At 38.4% G+C, this 27,260-nt stretch overlaps 1 protein-coding gene across 4 annotated transcripts in view; it reads left to right on the top strand.

Annotated features, from left to right (window-relative positions):
• The window catches only part of kcnt1b (potassium sodium-activated channel subfamily T member 1b), a 113,590-nt gene that overhangs the window by 53,356 nt on the left and 32,974 nt on the right, over positions 1–27,260 (top strand). For all 4 annotated transcript variants that reach the window (XM_030143098.1, XM_030143100.1, XM_030143099.1 and 1 more), the window contains exons 5-16: positions 10,048–10,127; positions 11,327–11,432; positions 12,679–12,744; positions 12,843–12,891; positions 13,112–13,171; positions 15,736–15,810; positions 16,075–16,158; positions 18,244–18,338; positions 19,595–19,775; positions 21,848–22,012; positions 25,951–26,087; positions 26,925–26,988. In XM_030143098.1, coding sequence (XP_029998958.1) covers positions 10,048–10,127; positions 11,327–11,432; positions 12,679–12,744; positions 12,843–12,891; positions 13,112–13,171; positions 15,736–15,810; positions 16,075–16,158; positions 18,244–18,338; positions 19,595–19,775; positions 21,848–22,012; positions 25,951–26,087; positions 26,925–26,988 — 1,162 coding nt within the window. The remainder of the gene's footprint in view (positions 1–10,047; positions 10,128–11,326; positions 11,433–12,678; positions 12,745–12,842; positions 12,892–13,111; positions 13,172–15,735; positions 15,811–16,074; positions 16,159–18,243; positions 18,339–19,594; positions 19,776–21,847; positions 22,013–25,950; positions 26,088–26,924; positions 26,989–27,260) is intronic.

The raw sequence follows: 27,260 nt of genomic DNA, 5'->3' as shown, positions 1-27,260 counted from the left end.
ATTTTGTACCAGTTACTTTTCTAATCTTTCATTGCTGCTGTCCCAACTTTTTGAAGACATGTTTCTGCCAACAAATTCAAAAGTACATTTTTTTTTTCTTTCAGTGGCACATTTCTCAGTTTAAAATTTGAAATGTTTTCAGCATTTTTTTTTTTTTTTTTAATGAATTATGAAGCTTGCCGACTTCTTTGGAATTGAGGTTGTATGGAGTTAGAAAAAAAAAAAAGAAAATTCAAATGGACTAATGTGACCTTTAATCTTTATGAAGTTATGAAGTCATGTTTTATTTTGATACTGAAGTAAGGATCTTTTATTAATGTGTTCCTGTAAAGAGTTTTGAGGCCATCATCTAGTGGTCAGAAGCAGAGTGTCTGCATTTCATTGCTGAGATGTGGGGAGGTGTGGGCGGCTTGAGAGTACTGTTTGTTGAGACTGTGTTCCTGTCAGAAAATGGATTGTGATCCTTGGGGATGTGCTAAGTGGTGGGCTGTCGGCACGTGCTGACATGCAAGTGTTTCCTTTATCACAGTTTTCCTTTTTTTGCTGTGATCTCTAACGGCAAATTCAGACTGGCAGCATTTTGCATTATTTTTAGCTGACCAAGATGTGTCCATAAGATTTGACTGTGAAAAGCTTTAAAGTTAAGCCTCTGCATATCCTTAAAGGGAATAATAATCACTGTAACAAATTATCAGCTACTGGAGGTAACACTTTTATTCCTAGAATTTCAGGTTGTAAATACTCTATTGATAGAGCAGCTTACATTTCAGTGTGATATATCTTGTGGTTAAACATTATGGTTTCTTGGAACATCAGCAGGAAATATCAAGTTGTGTTCCGGTGTCATCAGAATCAAGAATACTAGTGCATATTGAGTCACCACAAGATTTGGTTTCAAAGTAAAACTGCCAGCAAGCATCTTTTCACAGTCAGGAAACACGCTTCAATAAAGTACTTTCATGCAGTTCTTTCATGTGCATTATCACCCGCTACTCTAAACGTCTCATCATGACAGAGCAGCAGACTGCATCCAAGACATCTTTGAATAGCTGCAGGTCGGTACCATATTTACAGCAAATTAAACTTTAAATAACTTAAAATTATATGAATATCACAGGAACAGTTTTTGTTTTTGGTAACACGAAGTGAATGTAACTACACCCTCACCTTTGGATGCTTTATTTTACACCACATGAGTTAAATTGCTGCCAACAGGAATCTCTTCAAATGGCATACTATAACAGAACTCTCTTCACTCCAAAGCAGAGACTGAAGTGACAGGGGAATTTTCTTTATATTTTACCACTCAAGCGAAAAATAAACACACCGGACTATTGAGAAAGCTCTCCGGAGTACATTATTATGAAGGACGCTTGCATTAGTTTGCATATCAGTAACTTTGTGATAGTTTCTCAGGCTTTGAAGCAAGAGCGGATGTCATTACATGGTCTTTCAGTTATCACAAGTGACACCTGTCTACTTTTGTGACATGTCTATTTTTTTCAATCAGAACAGTCAGAAATAATACATGCTGCAGGGAAGCCTCTGGAACAAAGCTCATCTGAGAACAGCAATCTTTACTTGTAATCCTGCACAAAAAGTGGACATTTTGTAGTCAGCCCCCCCCCCCCCCCCCCCCCCCCCCCCTTTGCTAACCATAACTTTGAGCAGGAGTGCTTTCTTGTGTAAGAGGCCGTATCCTAAAAACCACAGCTTCCTACCTAACATCGCCCCTTATTCTCATGGCATTACCATTTGCAGTACACTGTGGGGAACTGAGTTTAAACGGTCCAGTTTCCTTCTGAACAACATCATCCAAAAAAAAAAAAACAGTAAAACTTTACTTTAAAGTTAGTTTCTGTTCTAGCCTGGTTCTGGTTCAAACTGGTCTGTGAGAGGACAATTTCATTTATTGCCAGTTTGACAAAGATGCAGAAATATTCTAATCACCATCACTCTACTCATGTTACAGTCTTCTCAGATGTACATATATATCTGGGATAACTACATCCAGGGCCATTGGAAGAGACTTTTATGGCTGCAATAAGCTTTATTTACTCCCTGGGCGCATATTCATTTCCTGTTTCATAAGCATAGTGATATACTTTCGAATTGTATTTAGTTTCTAATTTGGTCCATTTGTTTTTCTTCCATGTATAAGTAGGATATATATTTGAATCGTTTCTTTTTACATGTTGTAATTGCTTTAACTGTCTTGGCCTACCTTTTCGATATGATTAATACAGTTAAGTGTAGTTGTGAACGACTCGTTTTACTTTTTCAGATTTACTCATGTGAAATACTCATGTACATTCAGGCTTCAGTTCGACTCTGTGCTCGGTCATATCCTGAAAGTCTTCATTGTGTTTTGAGGTTCATATAAAGTCCCTCACATAAAATAACAGCTGAGAAAACATGAGTTTGCCTGTTTTCTAACACTCCCACTCCAAGATGGCCTCCACACAAAACGAGCCAAATTGTCAATCCTTATCTTGTGACAAATTCAGCAAGAATTAATAATTTTCAAGATAAAATGTGTAGCCCCACCCCTTTTCAGTAACTAACAACTGAGCAGTGACCATGCTGGAAAAACTAGCACAAGTGCAATATTCACATTTCATTACAACAACCTCAAAAGGATAGAAATGTGACAGACCAATGGAAGGGTTTTACTTTTCAGAACTTATTTTTCACATAGCTTAAGTCTTTTTGGATTTATACACCAAATTTGGTTTACAATTTAGTTGTCGCTAATGGTTAGGCAGCTCTGTATGTTACATGTATAAGAACAGGTAGTTTTTTTTCCTCCCATTTACTTATAATGACCAAAATTTCTAATGTCTGTAAAAACATCAATTTTGCTTCAATTTCCCTCAAACTTGGTGCATGTGTAGAGGAAATTGATATGCTGACATCAGCATACGCATAGACATGATGACATCAGCTGGATTCATGCCAAAAGAAGCTACAATATGTGTGAGGGGCGGGGTTTGTTGTGCCTGGTACCACTTGTTTTGATGTGTTTACAGTAGCTTTATGTCCAAATCTGATCCCAGATGTCTCGTAAGATGATCTGTGTCTAGTCAATCATGTTTGCTAATGAAGAGTGGGAGGTGTTGTTTGCGTTTTGCAGTGTAATAAGCACCGTTTGTAGCAAAGACACAGAGAGGCAAAGCAAAGAGGAGTGAAGGAATATCAAATTTACATTCTTTGTTTTGAAACCTTAGGCGTACACATGAATAGTACGCTATATAGATATATTTATGTTACAATATGGGACCTTTAAGCAAGTCTTTGCCTGCTATCAAGCAAGCACTTAACTGATGCTTTTAAAATTTGGTCTATTTGTATAAATTATATGGTCCCTCAAAATGAGCAGCTTTCTGCTTGAACTCTGACAGACCTTGGCAGATGAGTGACAACTGCTTTGCATCAGCAGCTTGCAAATGCTGATTCAAGGCCCAACTTAAAAAGATCTACTGTAGTGTACTGAGGCTGCCTTGTGGATTGAGTTTAGAACAAAAAGCTCTAGGTGAGTCAAGGTGCTTCAAAAGACATTATACACACATAAGGGGTAATTAAGACCCTTTCTCACACACAGCTATATAGCCGCTGAAGTGCATTAATACCTCAGCGGACCAGAAATGACCCATACCTGCCCTTTCATGTTGATAATTTCAGTGCATAGGCCTCCCAGCTCACATTAAAGTGATTATCCTGCTCCCAGCTTAATATAGGAAAACGTCTAGATTTCCCTTGTGAGGTACCTGGCTTCAATATCTAACTGACAGAGGATTTTCTTATGTCAGGCCTGGAGCTTATTTGGTTGTTGTGTTATTTGGAATAATGTAATGAGGCTATTGGACAAGTATATTCACCGTAGCAGGGCTTTCGCTGCAGAGAATAACGCAGCTCTTGAATATTCATGTCTAATTGTTATATTTTTAGCATCCCTGAAGCTTTTATTTGACACCTTTTTCTACATGAATTCGGTGCCTGGATAGCTTCTATTCTCTCACCCGATTTTCTATTTTCAGTCGAACAGAGCTGACAGAGGTACAGAAGTATAAAAAAAGAGGATTCAAGCTGTGATGTGAAAGACTAAGATGAAATCCATTACTGATGACAAAGGGCCAAGAGCACCAAGGGGGGGGGGGGGGGGGGGGGGGGGGCTGCTCCTGTGCTTTAGAACCTAGATGCCGTCATCCGTGATGCAGGTAGTTTAAGACACCTGACTGTTTAGAGATAACTGAAGTGATTGTATCATCCTTTGCGGCTTTTTCCTTTACAGTAAATGTTTTGCAAAGATGATGGTAATCAAGTTATTTTGTGATGTAGTTATTTAAGGTTTTGTGGTAAATGTGAGGCTGATACCGCTGTTCGTCTATGTTTATCCCCACTACAATGGCAGATCTTCCATATGGCACCGATCATCTGGCTGTTGTTGATTTTCTCAATATTAGAAAGGGAACAGGCGCTGAACTGGTTCTGCCATGTTAGCTGGATTATCCTGAGGTTAAAAAGCTGTTTGATGTGTATTCACTGAGTCTACAAAGCAGCTTTTCAACAAGGGCGCACAAAATTGTAATCGCGTCACTGTTAATGATCATAGTGTACTAGAGGTGTAACGGTGCACTCGTTTGTACCGAACCGTTTCAGTTTGGGGCTTTCGATACAATACGGAGGTGTACCGAATGAATACATGTAGCTTATGTGAAGAACGCAAGCACTCGGGAAGCAGGGTGACCGCAAGCAGAACCCATGTGCAGGGTTTCCTCAATGTATATTCAGCAGTGGCGGATTCTCAGTGCCACTGTAAAAAAAAAAAAATAAATAAAACATGACAACTGAGAGTATATCCGAGGCACAGAAGCTGGGTCGGATGTTCAAAGCATGTTAAGTTTCACTTTCTTTTTTGGTATGTTGCAGCTTTGTGGCACAAAAGAGTCCACAGGTTCCTTTATAGCAAAAAGGTTTTTATTTTTTAACTCAAGTAGGCAAAATCAATTAACCTGCTCCTCTTCTCCTTCACCATGCCTCTGATGGGATGTTACTGTGAGGTCACTATCACAGCACCTCAGGGAATACTGTGAGGCGTTCAAAAACACTCAGTAAATTACAGTGTTTGCCATAAATGAATATTGAACATTCAAAATTACAAAAATACATAACATGATGGGTGCCTGTTAATGCACACATGACTGAACAATATTTTATAGAAATGTCCCACAGGTAGTTAGGGAATGCACCCCCTCTACACCCCCCCCCCCCCACTGGTCTCCTTCACTGTATCGAAAACGTATCAAAAATGTATTGAACTGAAGACCTCTGTACCAAACCGAAATTTTTCTGGACCGTTACACCCATGTTGTGTACTGTTTGCACATGCACTGTATGTATGTGTGTATGTGTGGCACTAACAGTTTGATCACAGGTCCATGTACAACACCTGAGCCACTTTTGGATAATTATGGAACTCCTTCACATTTTTATTGCTGGTCTGTCTTTGTAAGAGGCTGTTCACAACATACACTCTTGTACATTCAGGGTAAAAGGTCATATCTATGGTGATGATTACAAACATTATACCCTGACTGTCACGTACTAAGCATAGAGAACTAAATATGTACACTGAATACATCATTGGTAATAAAGCTTCAGATGGTGCATTTTGAAAAAGGAAAATAAATTATTGTTTAGAAAATTAGAGTATCTTGGGGGTTTGTCTCTTCTTCAAGTAGACAGAGCCAGCTTAAATGTTTTCTGGCTGCTCCTATTTGCAATTTACTTGTGTTTATATTTGACAGCCAGGCCATAGACTGTGTGTAGATTGGCTGTGATGCTTTGCAGACCACAGATGCCAAAGAAGGCTGTCTGAGTACTTAAAAGGTATTGCTCCCAGTCTACACTTACTGGCAGTACCCAACTGTGGAAGAAAGGCTTCGAGATATTTATAACCCTCGCTGATGGATTAAGTATAAAATATAACTTGCAGTAAACAACGGTGATTTTATCAACCACTTTTTAAAAAATTGTTCAGGCTATTAATTATATGAAGATAAATAAAAGTAATGATGGTGGTTGTGCTCAGTAATTTGGACTTGTTCCATTTTTTTTAATATTCAGTTCCTATATAACAGCACTCTGTTTATAAACAGTGAATATGAGACTGGCTGTAGGAATACAAGTGTAGTGTTTAAGTGTATTTAAAAGGTCTTTAACACTCTTTGTCTTCTACGTATTACTTCAGATTGTACAGTGCATTATGACTTATGAAGGTGAAAACGAGCCTTTTTCATGGTTTCGTATTTTTACTGAATATCATGGAGAATAGAGCCACTACAACAAATAGCGTTATTGTTCAGAGACTGCACAAATAGTGGCTGATAATCAGAATCTGAATACTTTATTAATCCCAGGGGGCAAATTGTTGTGTGTTACAGTTGCTCCATTCAAGTATAGTAAAAAAGTACCAGGAAAGAAATGATCAATTGAACAAATAAATAAATTAATTAAAAATTTAAAAAGATAGATAGATATATGGACAGACAATTATTAAGGCACAAACATGTCCAAAACTTTTTTTTACCCAAGTTGCAGGTCATGATAGATTGTATGTCAGCCATTTTTCATGTCACTATGACAACAAAAGCACTTGAACACAACGCGCTTGTAGTTTGGAATTCACTAGAGACTGCACAAACAGTAGGTGATAATCAGAATCAGAATACTTTATTAATCCCAGGGGGAAATTATTGTGTGTTACAGTTGCTCCATTCAAGTTTTCTAAAAAAGTACCCGGAAAGAACTCATCAATTGAGCAGAAAAAAAAGATGGATGGATGGATGGATGGATGGATGGACGGACGGACAATTATTAAGGCACAAAAATGTCCAAAACTTTTTTTTACTCAAGTAGCAGGTCGTGGTAGATTGTGTGTCGGCCATTTTTCATTTCACTATGACAACAAAAGCACTTGACACAACACGCTTGTAATTTGGAATTCACTAGTGGAAAGGATCATCTTCCCTATAGCAAGTGAAGGCAGCATAAGTCTAGGTAATTCCTATGAGAGAAATATATGATTAAATGAATCAACATGTGATGACATGTTGACCAATTGCTCCAACAACTTAATAAAATCTAAAGCCTGTGGCAGCCTTATACCACAGTTATTAACATAAGTGTGGAGGTCTTCTGGGCACAGCTCCTTATCTATATTCATCTGAGGACTGAACAGTGTCTCACTACTTTTATTTATATATATATATATATATATATATATATATATATATATATAGTAGTGTTTTAATGTGTTATAAAACAGGGCAGAGATGTTGGGGCTAGCTGGTTATCATTGACATTGATAGCACACTATTTTTTCACACTTTATTGATAATTTAGGGTCATTTTTCAATAATTCAAAGTCGAAAATTACAAAAAGCCTCTTTAACGTTGAGTGCCACCTGCCATTAAACAGCTGTTCATATCCTTCTGGAGGTGTAAATGGCCCATTCTAAGGCCTGTTCTAACACATTGATACTCATTTTCAGGTGGTTATGCACTAATGACAACATAACAATGATGGTTATATTCTATTTCTGCAAAGGGATTCTCGTAAATTCACACATTGAACCTTTAAAGGAGAATACATGCACCTACACTGTTACTACCCCAACTCTTGTATTTGAAGGATATATGTTCATATTGTCAAGGCAGTGCAAGTGCAGTTCACATGTAAATTAAACCATATGGAGCGTATCAGGTTTCAGGTTTTGCTGTGCTTGTAAAATGCAATCTCATGTTCTTGCAATAGGCAGTCAGAGTAAACACGCTGGCCCTGGAGCTGTTGTCCCTTTTGTCTCTGTTCTGACAGCTGTGTCAATGGAGACGCCCTGAACAGCACGCAATATTGACCGCCTGATTCTGCACCATTAGTCTTTATGACTGTCTTTTACTGCTTCTCGGGTGATAAAGCAATCGATACACGTGGTTAACATGGATCACGTACGGCCAAGCTGTGGATTTGGGAAGGATGTCATGTTGTCACGGGGACTGAGTGTGTGTTCGCATACTATAGATGTGAACGTGTCACTCCGTGTGAAGCTACGCTTAATTCCTTGTGGGGGCACACTCACACACGCACACACACATACACAACATGCATACACGTGAGGGAACAGTTCCTGCCTTGGAAGCTGTCTCCATGGAGATACAGTCAAGAGATGGAGGAAGAGAGGGTAATAGCTGGAAGATGGTGCACTTCTCCTCATTTCTTCCACCTACACCCTTTATACTTTAACTATAAATGCTTCCCTAAGGAGCTAGCATCTGTAATTGCTCTTCTGCACTCTTCTCTCCTCCTTGTCTTTTTGCACCGTACGTTCATCTTGTCAGACAAGGTAGAAGGCTCTAAACATCCCTCCTGTAAGTGCAAAAGCCATTATTACAACGCTCCATGGTCATTAGTGACAACATCTCCGCAATACAGAAACAGTTAATAGCCCGGTCTCACACCCTGCATTAATCTACCGACACAATTAACATCATCATTTGGTCCAAGTCGTGATCTGGTCAAGCCCACTAAAGCCTTTTCAAGTACTTTGTGTCTACTCGGGCGCGTTAATAGCCCTGGGTTTGGCATCATAGGAGCCACTGATGACTCTTTGATTTGAGGGGTTGTAGTCTGAACAGGAGAACGTGATCAATAATTCACGAAAGCTCTTGTATCTGTGCTTAATATAAACTAGGCTGTTGCCATGTTGTTCTGACTAATGCATGTGAACACGTACTCTGAATCTATATCACACAGACTGACTTAATTGTATACAAAATCTCAAATTAACTGACTGAGACCTAAATGTACGTGTGAAATATTAAGACCAAACCAAAATTATTAACCTGCTTTCTCCCTCTAATTCCCTCACAAATTAACTAGTCTGGTTATATGTTTCAGTAGAGGAATTAAATAATGTTGTAGTTTGTTGTGTTTTTTAGCAGTTGAATCACAGCAAAGGCATCAGTATATGAACGTAGGACTTCATTTATGTAGTTATGTATTATTAAATAACCAGAGCTGTACAGGGAGAGGATGAAAAATTGCTTATTTGTGGCTGATCTTGAAGTGACTTTATGTACTCCCACAAGGCAAGTACATCAATTTACAGGCTCCATGTATATTTTTCACAGAGCCAGGAGAAAAAATCTAACAAATTTAGTATTTAAGTAAATGTTTCTTCACCCACTGCATGATTTAGGGAGTGCCAGAGAAGAGGAGAAGGAGGAGGATGGGCTGAAGGTGTAAATGTTTGTGACCGGAGTATTTCAGGGATGTCTACAGGACAGAGAATCACAAGACACCTAAACAGAGGCTCTGAAAGGGTTACTTTTGGATTTGTATTGTTTCACCACCTAGAAACACGGCAAACATACAAAAATCGATTTCAATCCAAGTGTGCACTATATTTAACTTATGTTCACTGCTATACCTTGTCATGGAACTGAAGACTTGACGTTTTCTTCAAACCTCCTAGACTCGCCAGACTGTGTTACTGTGTGACTTTGGTGTTTTAACACATTAGTTCATTTCCTGTCAATCTAGCTGTAAAACAAACCAGCCGTTCAAGGCAGCTGTAAGACGTACAAATAGCTTTTTTTTTTTTTCCCCAAACAAATCCAGGGGTTCAGAATAGACTGATATACTGTACATAACAGCTTTAGTTAAGCTGCTGAAATACTTACATTGCCTATGTTGAACCTTGGAAAGGCAGAAAACAAAGAAAGAAAAACTTGTTCCTGAGCTAAATCAGCTGTCAGTTGTGATTTTTACCAGAAATATTAACAAAACAGGATACTGGCACTAGTAAACAGTATCACAACTTGTCACTTATTGTAATGATTTGAAATTTCCTGTGAATGTCACACCTGAGTTTAACCTTTCATTGTACATTTCTGCTGTAAGGTTTACTGTATGATCTTAATATATGGCTACACTCCTGTGTCTAAAGCATGTCTTCTACCTTAAGACCATGACGTCTTTGTCCACAGGGTGCAGGTGGAGTTCTATGTGAATGAGAATACCTTCAAGGAGAGGCTGAAGCTTTTCTTCATCAAAAACCAAAGGTCAAGTAAGTACAGCCTGACAGGAAGCGTCCCTAAAATCTCCACTCTTCCTGTAACAAGATGGTAAGAGGTTGTCTCCTCCTAATCGCACCTTGAGCCAAATGATCAAATAAAAACTTAATATGGGGAACTGCAATCAGTGGTGACGCATATCCAATTTCTGTCCCAGCTAGGGTTTTCATTATTCCATTTGCTGCCTTGTTGTAAATTACTCTGTTTTGGGTGTGCGCACTGTGAACCAGCAAGCAGAGAAGGATATGGCTCATTTACTGAGAGACGAGGGAGGGCTGCAGTGTTTTTCATTAGGAGATAAGTGTGGCTATACCACACCGGCTCTGCAAGAGACATAGCGGGAAGCTCTGCGTTGTGGTGCATTGTGTCTGGAAGCCATTCATTTGCATCCAGTTTGAAAATGTATGCTATGGTCGCTGAATCCCTGACAGCAGCATGTCATGTTAATATGTCCAAAGCGCGACACGACACTAGTGCTTTTCCATCCACGTGTCACTGTCACTAAGCCACCAGGGCCTCTGACATAAAACAACAAGGTCTAATGAAAATGTCACACATGGCTACAGGGGTGTACTGCTCTATTCCTCTGCAGACCTGTTTGTTTTTGTCCAGTTTCAAATCCTTTTAAGATTGACGCTGGATTCATTTGAAGAGGTTGTGTCACTGGAGATTAGGAGACTGCTATGACTGAGTGAAAATCAGTTGTTCAGCTAGCACCTACCCCTGGCAAGCAAGTATATCTGCAGCCTCTTTTCTGTTTTCTGCATATTTGAGGTGCTGTTTATGTGTGTGCTTGTCAGTAAATACCCGTACTTATTCAAACATTATTATCCCCCTTGGTTATTTTGGCAAATTCTAGCTAGTTAGTTAATCTTGCTTGTCGTGTTTAAGCTCATAAGAGGACCAGTGTTATTTTTTGTTATTCTCGGAGGATTTGAGACTTATTCATCAGAGGAAATTAGTTGTGACAGGGTGCCAGAGCAGCATGGAGCTGCATTAGTTAAGCTTCAGGACCTCGACATATATAGTCACTTTAAGCCTGTTGCTTAAGTCTATTCCTACACATAAAATACCAGTGTTCAAGAAGTACAAATGTGAGCACAGAGATCAGAGAGGCCATATTATAATTGTTTAAACTGTACTTTACCCATTGAATTTTATCATCTAATGTTGTGTATTTGGTGATTTGTAGGCCTGAGAATCCGCCTGTTTAACTTCTCTTTGAAGATTCTCACCTGTGCTCTTTACATACTGAGAGTCAGCCTGGACGACCCCAAAGAGGTCAACAACAACCCATGGTGAGCCACACTTTGCAATCATTAAAAACCAATCAAACCTTTAAATTCAATTAATTTTGTAAGTCATTTTCTTGTTAAAGTGTTTTTGTGTCAGGTCATTGCCTGGCTAATTGTACCCTGAAATAGAGTTTAGGGGATATAATGGTTTTACCCTGAAAGCTGTTGCTGCCGGATCCGTCGCCAGATATCCTTGGTGTGAATGCGATAACTAGAACAGGTTTGGTTGGATTTCTTGTCCCTTAATAACCAACATAGGGGACTCCTAGTGGAAGAACCCTATCAGTTTCACCTTCTCTATGAGTATTATAAGTCATCCAAATGGGGGCGCTTTAGACGAATATCAGTTTTTTGGACATAAATCAAGCAATAATAGGCCGATTGAGATAAAATTTGGTTCATATTGATCGTCTTACAAATGTCCACTTTCTTGTTACCATCCAGAGTTCATATGGTGTCATTTTCATTCACTAGGTGGAGTTTTGTGGGAAAAATTGGTTCTCTGACCATTATTCTGCCACTATCAGGTCAATGTAGCTCAAATTGAGTTCATATCAATTGTCTAACAATTATCATGGATAGATTTATATATAGCAGAGGATTGGGGGGACTTTGGGGATATACCCTTGCTGTCGTCCCCTGACAGCTAAGCCTCGTTGAGTTTTTTCACTTGTCAAAACTTTCTTATTCTCAAGTATATAAATACAGGCAAACTTTATCTACTTGTGGGTGGACGAGGGCTTTTTCTGGACTATTATGATTCCACAGGTTGGCAAATGCAAAAGATATACATACATAGAGAATATTATCTTATAGAGTTGCTGATATGTACTGTAATAACAGGCGTGTCTTGATAAGAATCAATCAAAAGTACATTTGCACTCTAAATGTAGCCTAATATATTTCATGGTAGCAGCTCGTTTCTCATGTGTCCCTTTGATAGAATGAATGCTATTGGGCTAGAGTGCATAAATAAACTTAATTTGACAAGACACAATGAGCACCCACAGCAATAAACTGTAATGAGAAATCTTGTTCTGTGTCAAGTTTTCCAACCAACTTTCAATGATAGAATGATTTATATTGTAAGTGTCTGTTTCTAAATTTTAAAGACGTAGATTTGGAGATGGAGGACGGTAACAAATGGTGAAAATACTTCTCAGCGGGCCTGTTTCCACTCACATGCACACATTCACACACACTTTCATGCCGTTCTTGTTTGTCTCCCTGTTTCTGTTCTTTTCCACAGTATGAAGTGTTGGAACAGTTGGAACAATAGTTCCACAAATACCACAGAGCAGCAAGAAATCAACTGGTATGTCAAAATGGCATTTACTCGTAACCTCAAGTGTTTTTGTCCTCCTGTGTTGTGGGCATGAAGATTCAGCTAAATATTCCTCTGCTTTTTGACAGGAAGTTGATTTTGTGTGTTAACAGACGTGAACCTGTATGGGCTATACAGGTGAGCATAATACCTCTCCAGTGAAAGTGCTCATAAATCAAATTTCCACTGCATGAACTATTGCGCAAAGCAAAATTGAACCCAAACACGCTAGAAGCCATTTATTAGATCAGCATTGCAGAGGATAGAATATTTTACAGGAGGTTGAAGGCCGAGCAGTCAGGATAGATGAGTTTTCACTTGCTCTGCTCATTTATCTCCCTCTTCTCCTTTGCTCCAGGTGACAGTGGCCTTAATCAGTTTCTTGGAGACCATGCTTATCACATATCTGAGCTACAAGGTAAGGAAGGGCTGCATAGTGGACATCATCCTTCTCACCTCTTTAATCTATGCTGACGTCTTAACACTGTCTGATCAAAGTCCAGTGTTTGTTCTCTCATGGGGCCTAATAGCTGCTCAGTGCCAAGGCATCACATCAGAGAAACTGAGCCAGGAGTCTTGTGCCATTTAATTTTGTATTTAATGCCAGGAACATGCCATATTAACCAAATTACAGAGTTGAAACAGTGGGATGGTGGTGCTGTGATTAGCACTGTCGCTTCACAGCAAGACGATCCTGGGTTTGATCCCAGTGGGGGCCTTTATGTGTAGAGTGTAGAGACTGCATGGCCTCCCCGTGTGTGTGTGTGTGTGTGTGTGTGTATATATATTGATGTTTATATCTCAAATCAGCAGGACATCTTCGGAGCTGTAGCCATAATGTGTCCCAATGTTTTTGTCCATAAACATCAGTATTTCCTTAAAGTTTAATGGGAGATGTTTCTTCCTAAGTGAGATGTGAAGAAAGTAGATGGTTAGTTGTGGTCATTGTTTATTTACAGTCAGAGCACGAAAAATATTTTAGAAATATAGAGGTAGAACATTTAAAAAAATAGTCATGGATTAAAAAAAAAAATCAATGTTGAGGGAAATTAAGTAAAAACCATCTCTGAGGCATTTTGGAAACAATTTAACAATTTAAACAAAACTAACCAATGCGATGCAACACATTTATCACAATATAAAACTATATCATGACATTTGTCATTATTGTTTTATAGCCCAGACCCCTGTTAGTCCATATAGTGTACAGATACCTTTTTCTTTGTATGTTCGCTTCTTTGGGGCAAGTCAATGTCATGGATTTTATAAACCTTTCCAAAGTGCCTCTCGACATTTCCTGTCTCTGGAATACCAATGATAGATTGACAGAACAGGCAAATGCACTTTGAATTTGACATTGTGAAAAAGGTTCTCGCATTTCTGTGGAAGTGGTAAGTTTTTGGTTTCTTATGCTCATTTTTGTAGCCTTTCTTTAGTAGGTATAAACTAGTTTACTGAGTTTAGTGGTGTTTTGCAGTAGCTCTTGCAGTTGACCGTTTGTGCAAGATGACCCCGTGTTAGAAGACAAGACACGACAGACTCTTCACCCAGTATGGCCATAAAGTGACAGATGTTATAATTTATTTATTTTTTTGAACAGTACATAATCTACCCACACTACCCTTGCGACCAGTTGATCACGATCGACATACTGGGCACCCCTGCTCCAGAGGATTAAACAATTCAGAAAATGAATAAATGAATGAAAGCCCAGGAAGCCCAGTTTGGCTTTTGGCTTTACGGGACATCTACAGGTGCTCTTTCACCTTAGATTATATGCATTAAAGATTCACTTTGTAGGATTTATTCATGCTTGTGTGCTTTTGTTAAGTTAGTGGTCGTTTCCAACTACAGTATTTTGTAAAGCAAAATATGGATGTCAGCTAGCTTCACTCTGCTATTGCTAGCTTCACCAACTATTATCATCTCACAGCGTGACACAGATTTCAGCACAACCTACATATGAGTCATTAAATCAAGCAGCAGGAGCCAGAAATTATGAGACAAAACATCAGAATTTGCAAACACACACCTTCCCTCTGCATGCCTCTCTTTTGGATGCATAATGGAAAAGCGAAGCCTAAATATCACAGATACAGAAGCTGCTATGCTGCAGAGTAGAGCAGTAGAGTTGTGTTGGAATCTTAACAGTCTGCCATCTGTAATCTGTGAAGCTGTCTGTTACATATTTATCATTCTTCTTCACTGAAAGAAAAAGAGTTACCAAAATCTTTCAATACAAAGGAAATTCTCTATATCCTTGACAGGTGCAGAAGTCTTGTTTCCTCTCAGAGCACTTAATTTACAAAATACTTTCCATATACTGTATCTCTGCCATGTTTTTCCAGTTATAAATTATTGATATAGAAACTTAAGAAATCCCTCTATAGGCTACAGTTATTTGCAGTATGTAAATAGTCCATGGAATGTATAATTTAGAATGTATAATAATAATAAGAGTGCATGTATAGCAATCTAATGTGTGTAATATATAAAAAATGTATATGCTTATTAATTTCTGCGGCATATCTAAAAGTAACATTTACTCATAGTATACACTCATGATAAACAATACCATAACTCTTTTGTTTAATGATAATTATTATATATGTGTGCCTATTATCATATGTAATATACATTACACAGGAGTTAAACATCATTAACATATTCTACAAACAATCAAAGTGCTTTCTGTGCCTGAAGAATGAAACCAGGTCAGTGTACAGTGCTAGTTCTTGACAAAAGCTGCACAACTTTCTCCTGTTTATGATTAAAGAGTTGAGAGTTGAGATCAATACCAGAATTGTTTACTCAAAAGAAAGATCGTATGTCTACCACCCATTCCAGTGGAATATGGATTTGCAATTCACAACAAAAGTATAATCATTATTCCTGTTGTCACAGCTCACTTCCTCCAAAAGCCTCTTGTTACTTGTTATATTTTTCTCTCATTGAATTATTCACCATCCATTTCTTTTCCAGGGGAACATTTGGGAGCAGATCTTCCAGATATCCTTCATATTGGAGATGATCAATTCAGTGCCATTTATAATCACAGTAAGTAATTAATCTAAATCAATCAGTCGATGCATTTTGTAATGAATGTATTAGCAGCAATGCCTTTATTTCAGTTTTATGTCTTATTGGTTTTGGATTATTATGAGCAGCCTAGTAAATTAATTTTCACCACAAAGCCATATAAACAATTCATTGATACCCTTCAGCAATTTTCTTTATTACTTTTCCCTCTTTAATTAGAATATGGATTTCCTATGAAGGTGTGCTCACCAATATGTTTCCTCCTCCTCTCACTTCTTTTAGATTTTCTGGTCTCCTTTACGAAACATATTCGTCCCTGTATTTCTTAACTGCTGGTTAGCCAAAGGCGCCCTGGAGAACATGATTGTAAGTATTTCCAAAGCATGAATTCATGATATATTCTAGTTATATCACTGTACAGAACACACACAAAACACATCAGAGCCACAGGCTACAGGTGCTGAGTTTTTACAATTTAATCAACAGCCATATAACTAATCCGTCCTTTAGAAACAAAACAGCAGCTGTGTTTTCATGCACACTTGGTTTAAAGTGGAAACTAGAGAGGGTAAGGAGAACCTGAGACCAAGTTTGTATATAGTTCACTGACTATATTGACTATATTATGTTTACTGTTTGTTTTAATTTTGTTCAGTTAGAGTTTTGCCCCCATGGCCCTATATTCCCCAGACTCTTAATTTTTTTTTAGTTGTGATGGGACTAAGCAGACCTGTAGCCATACTTAATCAATATTGTTTTCTCATGAATCATTACTGCTCTCATTGGAGATGAATCAATTAATCTTTAAAACCACAAAGCAAGAAAATTATGCATTTTATTACCCTGCCCCCGAAGGGGAGGCAAGGGGTATTGTTTTTGGTTCGGTTTGTTTGTTTGTTAACACTCTAGCAGCAAAACTATTGGTTGAATTCATCCCAAATTGGGTTTATAGATTGCCAGTGACCCAGAATAGATCTAATTACATTTTGGGAAACATAGGTCACAGTTCACATTTTTTATGAATTTTTTCAAATCCCCCCCCCCCCATTTACTTTTAATGGGCGAAATGTTAAATGTCTGTAGCAGCAAAACTATTGGTTGAATTCATACCAAATTGGGGTCATAGATTGCCAGTGACCCAGAATAGATGTGATTACATTTTGGGAAAAGTAGGTCAAAGTTCACATTTTTAATGAATTTTTAAAATATTTTTCTTCTCCTGTTTACTTATAAGGGGCACAATTTCAAATGTCTATAAAAACATAAATCTTGTTTCAATTTACTTCAAACTTGGCACATATATAGAGGCAATTTATATGCTGACATCAGCACATGCATAGACATGATGACATCGAGTGGATCCATGCCAAAATAAGCTACAATACGTGCAAGGGGCGGGGTTTGTGTTTGTTGTGCCTGGCACCACTTGTTTCAATTAAAATGATGAATTTTGAGTTGGCAAAGCAAGATTTACACACACACACACACACACACACACACACACACACAAAGTAAGTGAAAGCATAAAAGAAGGTTTAACCATAGGCATTTGAAGGCAGGACAAAACATTTATGTACTATGAAGTATCAAGGTTTCTTGCTGCACAGATCCAAGGATTACAGTTTTACTATTGTTCAGGAATTACAGTAGGTGCAGAGCAGCTCGCACATGAAAGTCAAACCAATTAGATGATATCCAACTGGTGTAGTGTGCAGTCTCTCCCAGTGATTCATATGAAGCGGTCCTAGCCTCATGCCAAAGCGGTAGTTGGGCAGATGGTGGAAGCTGGGGCCAAGCAAAGCAGCACATGGAGAGAGAAGAGAGGACAGTGTGGAAGGCAGTGACAGGCAGAACATGATAACAAGGTGGAAGTGAGAATGAGTCATTTGTTCCTCCAAAACAGTGTAATTATGTGTGAGGAGGCACAAAATGGCATGGGACTAAATGAGTACTAAAATATAAATTTGTCATGTGAGCACTACAGTAGTAATTTAAGAGCAGACGTGGGGATTCTCTGTTTTTAGTTAAATTGACATACATACCATTCAAAGCAATCACATTGTCTGTACAGTGTTAAGAGAGAGTAACCTCAGCTGCAACTCTAAGCCTAACTCTGACCACTCATTGAATATATTACATTATGCAAATGTAGGGAAATGTACTCAGGGATGAAGACAATAATCCTTTCATAGCTCAGCTAAGATTTTAAAGAAGTCTGTGTGCAAATCCTGAGGTATTTGTAGAGAGTTTTAGAAAATTGTCAATTGATGTCAACTTTCAGCTAAGGTCCAAGGTTATATTTTATGAGACACTTGATGTGGATGTTTTATAAGTATGTGGTAAATTAGAATCAACTTTTTCATCCTATATTAGCAAATGTGAAATTTATTTATTTATTTTCTTAGAGCTAATTCCTCACTTCTGTGGTATGTTTTCTTTTCCCACCTCCAGAATGACTTCCATCGGGCCATTCAGAGGACGCACTCTGCCATGTTCAACCAGGTGGTCATCCTCATCTGCACCTTATTTTGTCTGGTTTTCACCGGGTGAGTAAACATGACTTCTATCTGTTCACTTACTTGCACTGCAGATGTCTTTTTCCTCAGCCGTGTACAGCATGACCTGAGACACCATCATAACAAGCACACTTGTCTTGGGGAAAAAAGCAGATACTTGAGACGAGGAGTTTTCACAGGGCATTGTCATGTTTTCATAGTTTTCCAGTCAATGTAAATGTAGACTTAAAGACACAAGGAAGGGCTACAAAACATGCATAAAAGCTCATTGTGTTAAAGTTGTATTATAAAGGTCATCTCTAGCTTCAGCCTTTTTCCTATAATATTTCTACATTAAAATATTTAAAAATAGCAATAATAAGCCTACATTACATATATTTTGTTGACTTCTTGTTCTTTCAGTATATAAAATGTTTCCGACAAATATCGAACTTGGAGAAATCTTGTCTTATTCAATGTAATGGTCCATTCCATCCAGTTTCAGTCATTATATTACTTGCAGCTTTTTCATTAGAATGAAATGACACGATATGAATCTACATAACTAAACGCCATGTGACTTTAACCTCATCTGTCAACATTGTGATTCGTATCGGATTTTCATTAGCAATAGAGGTGAAAACAACTCCTATGATTCAGAGCTACTTAATGACATCCTATACCTGTAGATCCTTTATTACTGTTTTGATTGAGAGACCATTAGTGGGAGAAATTACATACTGTGCATTTAAAAAAAATAACTCTTATTGTAACGCTTAATGAAAACTGAGCGGAATATTGATGGTTACTCGGAATACTTAAAAGCCAAACCTCACGAAGGCTTTGGCACAAATGTCCACCTTCATTTCTCATTATCGATTACTTTACTTTACTACACTAACATCAATATTTTGTCTTGGAATTCAGCCACATGTTGCTTTGGCCACCACCCAAAACCTGCTGCATCCACTTCACTATAGTCCACTCTGTACCGTCAGACATCTTGATTGACCTCTATCTCACTATTTCACTAAATCACCAGCATTTCAGCAAAAATGCAAATGAATTAACACAAGCGCTGAGGTGGAACTGACAGGAAAATCAATAGTGTTATTTGAAGTGAAGAACTGAGCAGTGGCAGTATTGACTGTAGTGCCCTTTGATCTGGTACAAATTGGATTTGAATACATCAGGTAAAATTATGGCAATGAAAGGGGATTCTTGTTTGTTTTCGTGTTTTCACGTAGGAGAAGGGCAGGGGGTAATTCCGCTTCCGTTTCATTTACATGTTTGTTTATGTTGTCCAGAGCTTGTGGGATCCAGCATTTAGAGAGAGCCGGGAAGAACCTCAACCTGTTTGACGCATTATATTTCTGCATCGTCACCTTCTCCACCGTGGGCTATGGGGACGTCACACCGCAGATCTGGCCTTCCCAGCTGCTGGTGGTCATCCTCATCTGTGTTGCACTGGTGGTGCTCCCATTGCAGGTAATACAGTGTTTTTCAAAGTGAAAATGAAAAAACTAGAATAATTTTGTGATGATTTGAAAATGGATTTTTCCCTACATGTATATTTTCCTAAGTGATTTATCACCACTTATTAGAATATTATAATCATTAAGTATTTTCCTATATTTGAATTACTGATGTTGTAGATGTTGATAAAAGCTCAGTGTAAATTCAAAGGTTATTTATATGAAAACAGAGAAAACTGAAGAAAATGTGACTTGCAGAACAATCTATAAGTAACTGAACATAAAAACTAATGTCTACAACTATTCAAAAGGAAAAAAGTTATTTCCCAGTTTGAGATAAAGTACATCTATCTATCTATCTATCTATCTATCTATCTATCTATCTATCTATCTCTCTCTCTCTCTCTCTCTCTCTCTCTCTCTCTCTCTCTCTCTCTCTCTCTCTCTCTCTCTCTCTCTCTCTCTCTCTCTCTCTCTCTCTCTCTCTCTCTCTCTCTCTCTCTCTCTCTCTCTCTTTCTTTCTTTCTTTCTTTCTGTCTTTCTTTCTTGGTGAATCAGTGTTGCAGAAAGTGATGTTTCCACATTGACTACAGAGTGACTGGACATCCAAATAGACATATCTGATAACACTGAAAAGCTGGGAAACTGCATTTTACCTGAATTATTTAAATACTAGGATTAGTGATTCAAAATCTATTAAATATTTTAGCTTGGTCGATGTTTTTGGTCACTGGCCACTGTTTAGTTATTTGGAACTAAAGACTTAAGATGCTTTGTATCTAACCTGTTTTAGGTCTTAATGTAGCATTTAAAGTATTTTAAACTGAAAGTATATGATAAACCTCACTCAACATTTTCTTTCAGTCATTGCCTTTTAGACACATCTTCCTATAAAATTGACACAAAAAAACATGAAAGTTCTTGTTAGAGCCAGTGTTTTTTTATTCCATCCTGTACTTGAGCTAAGCGGATATTAACTCAAGATGCCAAACTGTATAAAAATGGAAAAATGAAATAAAAGGTTGTCCCCTTGTAGCTACCTTAGACCTCATTCTCTGTAGATGTACAATGATTTTAGGTGATGGTACACTGATGAAATCTTAATTTTGAGTGTTGTATTTCATTTTTACAATTGGAGCCTCTAGAACATAGGTGCCAAACTCCGGTCCTCGAGGGCCGGTATCCTGCATGTTTTAGATGTTTCCCTCTTTCAGCACACCTGACGGTCGTTATCAGGCTTCTGCAGAGTTGGATGATAGGCTCATCATTTGAATCAGGTGTGTTGGAAGAGGGAAACATCTAAAACATGCAGGATACCGGCCCTTAAGGATCTGAGTTTGACACCCCTGCTCGAGAATATGCCTAAACCTTAAACGCTGAACCTTTAAAAGTCATCCCATTGTATACGTACCTAAAAGACAAATTCTCCTATGTATTTTATGGAATTGGTTATATAGATCCTAGCTCTCCCTGTTTTGCTCTCTCTGACTGTGTTGTTTTTTTTGTTTTACTGCTGAAGTCCCTAACTGTGTTGTCTCCATGCTAACAACATCAAGTCCGCTAAAGGACGTTGATATTTCTTTTTGACCAGCATTTGAACTTTGAACATCACATTACCAAACTCTTTCAGCCTTGGTTCTTTCAGTCTAGAAGTATTGCAGGAATCAAACCTGCATTATTAGCCATAAACATTGAGCATTAACCTTATACTCAGACTCCTGTTGCTCCCTCTTTACCTGCACTGGTCCCATCAAGTTGGTTTCCAGCTGCTTGTGACTGTAATAAGTACTTGGTATGTGTAGAAGTGACTGTGTCCTTTAAAAACTGCTATATAAATGCTTTTTACCTGCACTTGTAAATATCTCAGATGTGTTCAGCAGTTTGGCTGCTCTGAGGTGTTTACTGTTGCTGTGGACCAAATTAAGAGAGAGAAACAGAATTGAACCCCTGCAGGTGACAAACTAAAGCGTCAGCGGTTTTCACTCCAGTGGTTTCAGTGGCTGCATCCAGACAGCAAATCTATTTCTCTGATAATTTATTTCATGGGTTGTTACACACATCACTGTGATTTTGATGTTGTGCCAGTTTGAAGAACTAGCTTACCTGTGGATGGAGAGCCAGAAGCTTGGAGGGAACTACAGCCGCCACCGGGCACAGACGGAGAAGCATGTGGTGTTGTGTGTCAGCTCGCTGAAGATAGACCTGCTGATGGATTTCCTCAACGAGTTCTATGCTCATCCCAGACTACAGGTACAGTGGAAAAACTCAAATCAGGTGGGGGTTTGTTTGCCTAAAGAACAGTACCGCAGGGTTACAACATTTCAACAGTAGCCCAAACCAGAGTTACAGATGACCCACGGGACACTTAGAAATCGTGTTTAACCCTTTAACCCATGAGACAGTATTTCAGTGAACATGCTGCTGTGAATTTGAAGCTGTAGAAGTGTCAAAAAAGCTGCTGTGAGTATGTGCTTGTGTTCCTTTTCTTCAGGAATCCTTCTACTTTCCAGATCTGGCAGTTGTTTAACTTTACTGCATGTTTTAGGGTGAATAACAGATGAAGATAGAGAGGAGAATTGAAGTTTGACAGGTTTTTACTAAATAAGGCACTCAGAATGTACATCAATAAGTCATTTAGGATGTTTAACATGAACTGTGAACCGGAACACATTGAACTACAACCAGTATTTGAATTTTGGCCCAGTAGTTTTTCTTTTGGAGCTGTTTTTTCAATCAATCTATCCAGATGCTTTTTGGCACCTGGTTGAATTCCAAAATAGCAGTTACGCATTCAAAACTTAGTAAAAACACAACAAAATCATGTCAGGAGCTAAAGGGTTAAGGTACTCTAAGGAATTTTCTTAACTTAGTCTAGAGCCAGTGTAGCTAAATTAAGTGACATACACTGGGCGCAGGCAGGATGATATTAAAAACCATTTCTTTTTGTGATCACTAATGCTGCAAATTAGTTTTGAAACCAAGATTGCAAAGTGTGAACATATTTTTATGTCCAATGACTGGATGTGGACATCAACATCTTAAGATGTAATATTTAATACTTGTACTGCTATAAAATAATGACAGAACAAGAATGCAAAATGAGAAAGAACCACAGAACCAAACCACAGAAATGTGCAATAGAAAGAAAAAATACATAATAGAAATGATTGATGCAGCATTGAATCTAAAATTACTTTTGGGTAAAGATGCTGGCCTTGAATGTTTGAGGTGTTCTCATCTGTGAGTTATCAAACCCGAGTCAGGAGTTAGGAGGGTGTGTTTTATCTCCCGTGTTAGAGGCCGGGGATTTTTGAAAACGGAGACTCTTCTCTACATTTGTGCCTATTGTTTACATGACAATGGGCACGTGCACCGAAAACAAAGGTTTCTAAAAACTCCGGCTTAAGTGCGTATTATGGCAAATCTCCATTTTCGCACTTGCGTGTAAACAGAGGGAAAAGCTTTATCCTTTATCTGTTCTGTCCAGTTCAGTAGAAGGTAAATGAAGTCATCATTTACGTCCATGCACGGCAGTCTTCAAGAACTAAAGACAAAACATGATTAAAAACAGATGCAGCTATTAACTACTACAGAACTAACTCGGTTCGACTCAGAGTTCAAACCTTTTTTCATCCCCTCTGTCGTATCAGAAAAGCAGTTTGTGATTGAAAAAAAAAGTCACCGGCTCATCCATCTACATTGCATTGTGTTGGCTCCACGTCTCGGACGTAGAACCAGAAAAGCTACATCTCCAGAGGTTCATAGCGGAAGTAACGTTTGGTTAATGGTACTCGTTCATCCCACTACACTGCCACCTACAGGCCTCCACGTATAAACGTAGCCTTAGTCTCCATTTCACAAGCAGCATAATCTGCAACACAGACAATGTGACACTTGTCAAATATGTGGATTACGTGGGCTTTTTCGGCTCACCAGCCTAAGTCCATCAGCCTAGCAGCGTTGCCAGCAGGTAGATTCACTTGTCTTTCTACTGATGACAGCTCCTTAGAGCTTATCATGTCTAAAGCGAAGGAGCTGTCCTGCTGCAGGAGAGTGACATCTGCTTTACCCACTGGAGATCCAAGGCCAGGTGGTGGAACAGGTGCAGGTCTTTGGGTACCTGGGTATTGTGGTAGACAGAACATTGGGATTGAGAAGTGTTAATGTAAGCTCAAATAGTGATCCTCAATTACAACATGTCATCCTGTTACACCTTTGTCTCTGTTAAAGATTAAGCTAAACTGTCGCGAGTCGGCAAGCTTCCAAGCAAAGTAAGGGACACCATGCAGTCATCACATTCAGGCAGTCACATGGAAAGTCAACACCATTATACGTGACCCTTCACACCAGAACCACGACTCATTTCAACCCCCCCCCCTTCAGGCCATCATTATAGAGTCCCTGCAACAAGGACACATCTAGTGAAAATATCCTTTACGCCAACTGCCATCAACATCATGAACAAGTCTTTGGAAGGTCAAATATTATAATTCACTAAATAGGCTCGTGTTTTTTAGTTTGTGTGTGTGCATTTGAGAGCTAAAGACAGAATTCCGCTGCTCTTGCAATGGATGATAAAGCCTTTTCTGATTCGGATGCAGCAGTGAAGGTGTGTGAAACATGAACATGGGTCTGTAGTCTCATATGAAGGGACATTTTGGGATACATTTTCAGAAAGCATTTTTCCAACCAGGCTTATAACCAGGCTAACCAGATGTTATTCCTTTAGAAGTGTATCCGTGTTACACCCCCACCATCTGCTCCAAGTCGCTTTAGGGGTGACTTTAACTTTAAGGCAATTTTAATAAGAGGTGGATCTGTGAATTAAGATTTTAAACCCTGAGGTTATGAGGATGAGGAGGATACAAAGAATATACACTTATCTCATGAGGATAGATAGTGACTGTTAATAGTTGAACGTGCAAAATGGTTTTAAATAAGTCTAATCGTGCAAGTCTTCGAGTAATAATAACCTCAAAGTCAGTGTCTCAGTAATTCATTCTGTGGGTTGAATTAATGTCCTTTGGAGCCAGAAAATAAATGCCTGTTTTGGTCTGTAGGCCTCTGAAAGGATAATTTAATTCATCTAAGAGACAGAAAACGTGTTAACCTTTGGAAGGAATAGAAAGACTCATCTAATTCAACTGTCTCTTCTGTTTGCTGGTCTTTCTACGCTCCCCTTAATCAGTCCCACTACACTGTTTGTCTCAATTTGTAATTATCGTCACATCTTTAATGCAATAAAATAAAACAGTATGATATTTTTTTATAATTCAAATATACATCTCATAAGTAACAGACACACTGTATAAGAGTGCTTCTATGAAACTGGGTTCATTTTGGTACCTGCCACTTTTCCAGCTTTTTAGACTCAATAATAAAAGAGAAATTTAGACATATTTCCCCCTAGAATGTGCCTAATGATGACCTCAGATAAATGCAAAAAAAATTATACTCTTGCTCTGAGCCATCCCAAAATTAATGAATTTTTTTTTATAAAATGTTGGGGCGAAAAATAGAACCAAAATTTGGGACAGGAAAAGCTACCTAAGTTTCAGTGCAATTTATCTGGAAAACATGGCTTGAAATGGTCTTATATAGCACTATAAATACAGACACTGTGTTAAATTTGTTGACCCTAGTGATTTTTCTAACCCAGACATGCAGATTTTTCATGAATGTTCAGTCTCCTTCCAGGTTTTGTATGTAACCCATCGTGTCCACTCGCGTTACGTGTGGAACCTGCCCATTTAAATGCATATAAATCGCTAGTGAGTTTGCAACAGCGGACATTTTTGTGAAACACTCTGCCTTGCACAATTAGTTTGATTCCCAAAATGTCCCTTTGACAGAATAAAAAGATATTCAAAAAAATAGTAGTGTGTAATTTTTGTGTCCTTTTTACTATGTTACATGCAGATTTTTGTATTAAAAAATAATATAAAAAAAGTATAAAAATGTTTTACCTGAAAATAGTTTCTCTTTTATCTCAGTAAATATTTATTTTTAAACAGACCCAAAGTGCTTCCAAACTTGCTTCATAACATTAGTCTGTTGTAATTTTTAGCCTCCATGTCCTGTTTTTAGGGACCAGTTTATTAGAAGCACCCATATGCAAACATTATCTGGTACTGGCTATTTATTGCATTGTGGTTTAAAGAAGTGTACTCCTGTCCCTGGATTTTTAGGACTACTATGTGGTGATCCTGTGTCCAACGGAGATAGATATACAAGTACGTCGTATACTGCAGATCCCTCTGTGGTCCCAGAGGGTCATCTACCTTCAAGGATCTGCACTCAAAGACCAGGACCTGATGAGAGCCAAGTGAGTGGGCACACGCACGACTGAACACAAACACCCATGCACATTATTTGTCTACATTTTGTAATTATGCAGGTCAGTCTCTGCTGTCATACATCTCTAAAATCAGGCAGATTCTCAAAGTAATGGAGTTGATTCCAGTTCAAAATTTCATCAACTAACATTAACATTTTGTTTAGGAGCTTTATAATATGAAATGTGTAGTGCAAGTCATCCACTGCCAAGTGAAAGTCACTGAAGTGCATCAAAATGGGTGATACTTAAATATCCACTTGGCTGCCCTCTACTTGTGTGTCGATGTAATGGGATTTCACTGTACATTGATCATATGCTCACGTCAAAGGCCATATACATATGCATCAGTACAGAATATTACAGCTTGAATGCACCACTCATGGCTTTAATGATTAGCGCTGCTTTAGGAGACTGCCAGATGTTTTTTGCATCTTTATGGGCATGATGGGATTCAATGTGCAGACATAAAAGGAAATGAGCATTTAACCACCTCCCACTGGCGCATGTTAGAGTAAAATCTATGTCATAAATTTTTCCAGGAGTCCCTTTACAATGTGTCATGTTGTCTGTATGTGTCAGTCTCATATATTTACATGCAGCAGACAGAAAACATCCAAACAGTAGAGCTGGTACACTCACATTCACAGAGTTTTCTCACAAATGATTAATTAAAGGAACATTTTGTCATGCTAGCTGCTGTTATTTGCACATAGGTGCCCACTCATGTGCAGCCTTTCTTTTCTTACTGACGTCCTTGATGATTAAATTCTCCATCTGCTTGACTGCCCCCATGACCATTGCCTGACTGTGTTTCTTTCTCCTCAGGATGGATGATGCAGAGGCCTGCTTCATCCTCAGCAGCAGGAACGAAGTCGACAGAACTGCTGCCGTGAGTCACATTGATGGGAATTTGTCGAAGCAATAAGTTGTGGTTGTTGTATAACTCAGCGTGATACCAGTATGAACCCTCTTATGTTAAGAATGACGCCAGTGGAGCAATTTTCCCTTCACACTCTGCTTCTTTTACAAATTAGCTGAGAGATTTGGAGATATTTCGATGCTGTTGTGATTTTATTGAAGGTGCTATTGAGGACTGAGAGCATATTGCCTATCTGAGGAAAACTTCAAGCTCCATAAAACCCAGATTGCATCCATAAATGA

This window comes from Sphaeramia orbicularis, chromosome 9 (genome assembly GCF_902148855.1).
Source record: "Sphaeramia orbicularis chromosome 9, fSphaOr1.1, whole genome shotgun sequence".
Classification (NCBI taxonomy): domain Eukaryota; kingdom Metazoa; phylum Chordata; class Actinopteri; order Kurtiformes; family Apogonidae; genus Sphaeramia; species Sphaeramia orbicularis.
Note: the sequence above shows the minus strand (reverse complement) of the source record. Positions and strands in the feature narration are given on the sequence as shown.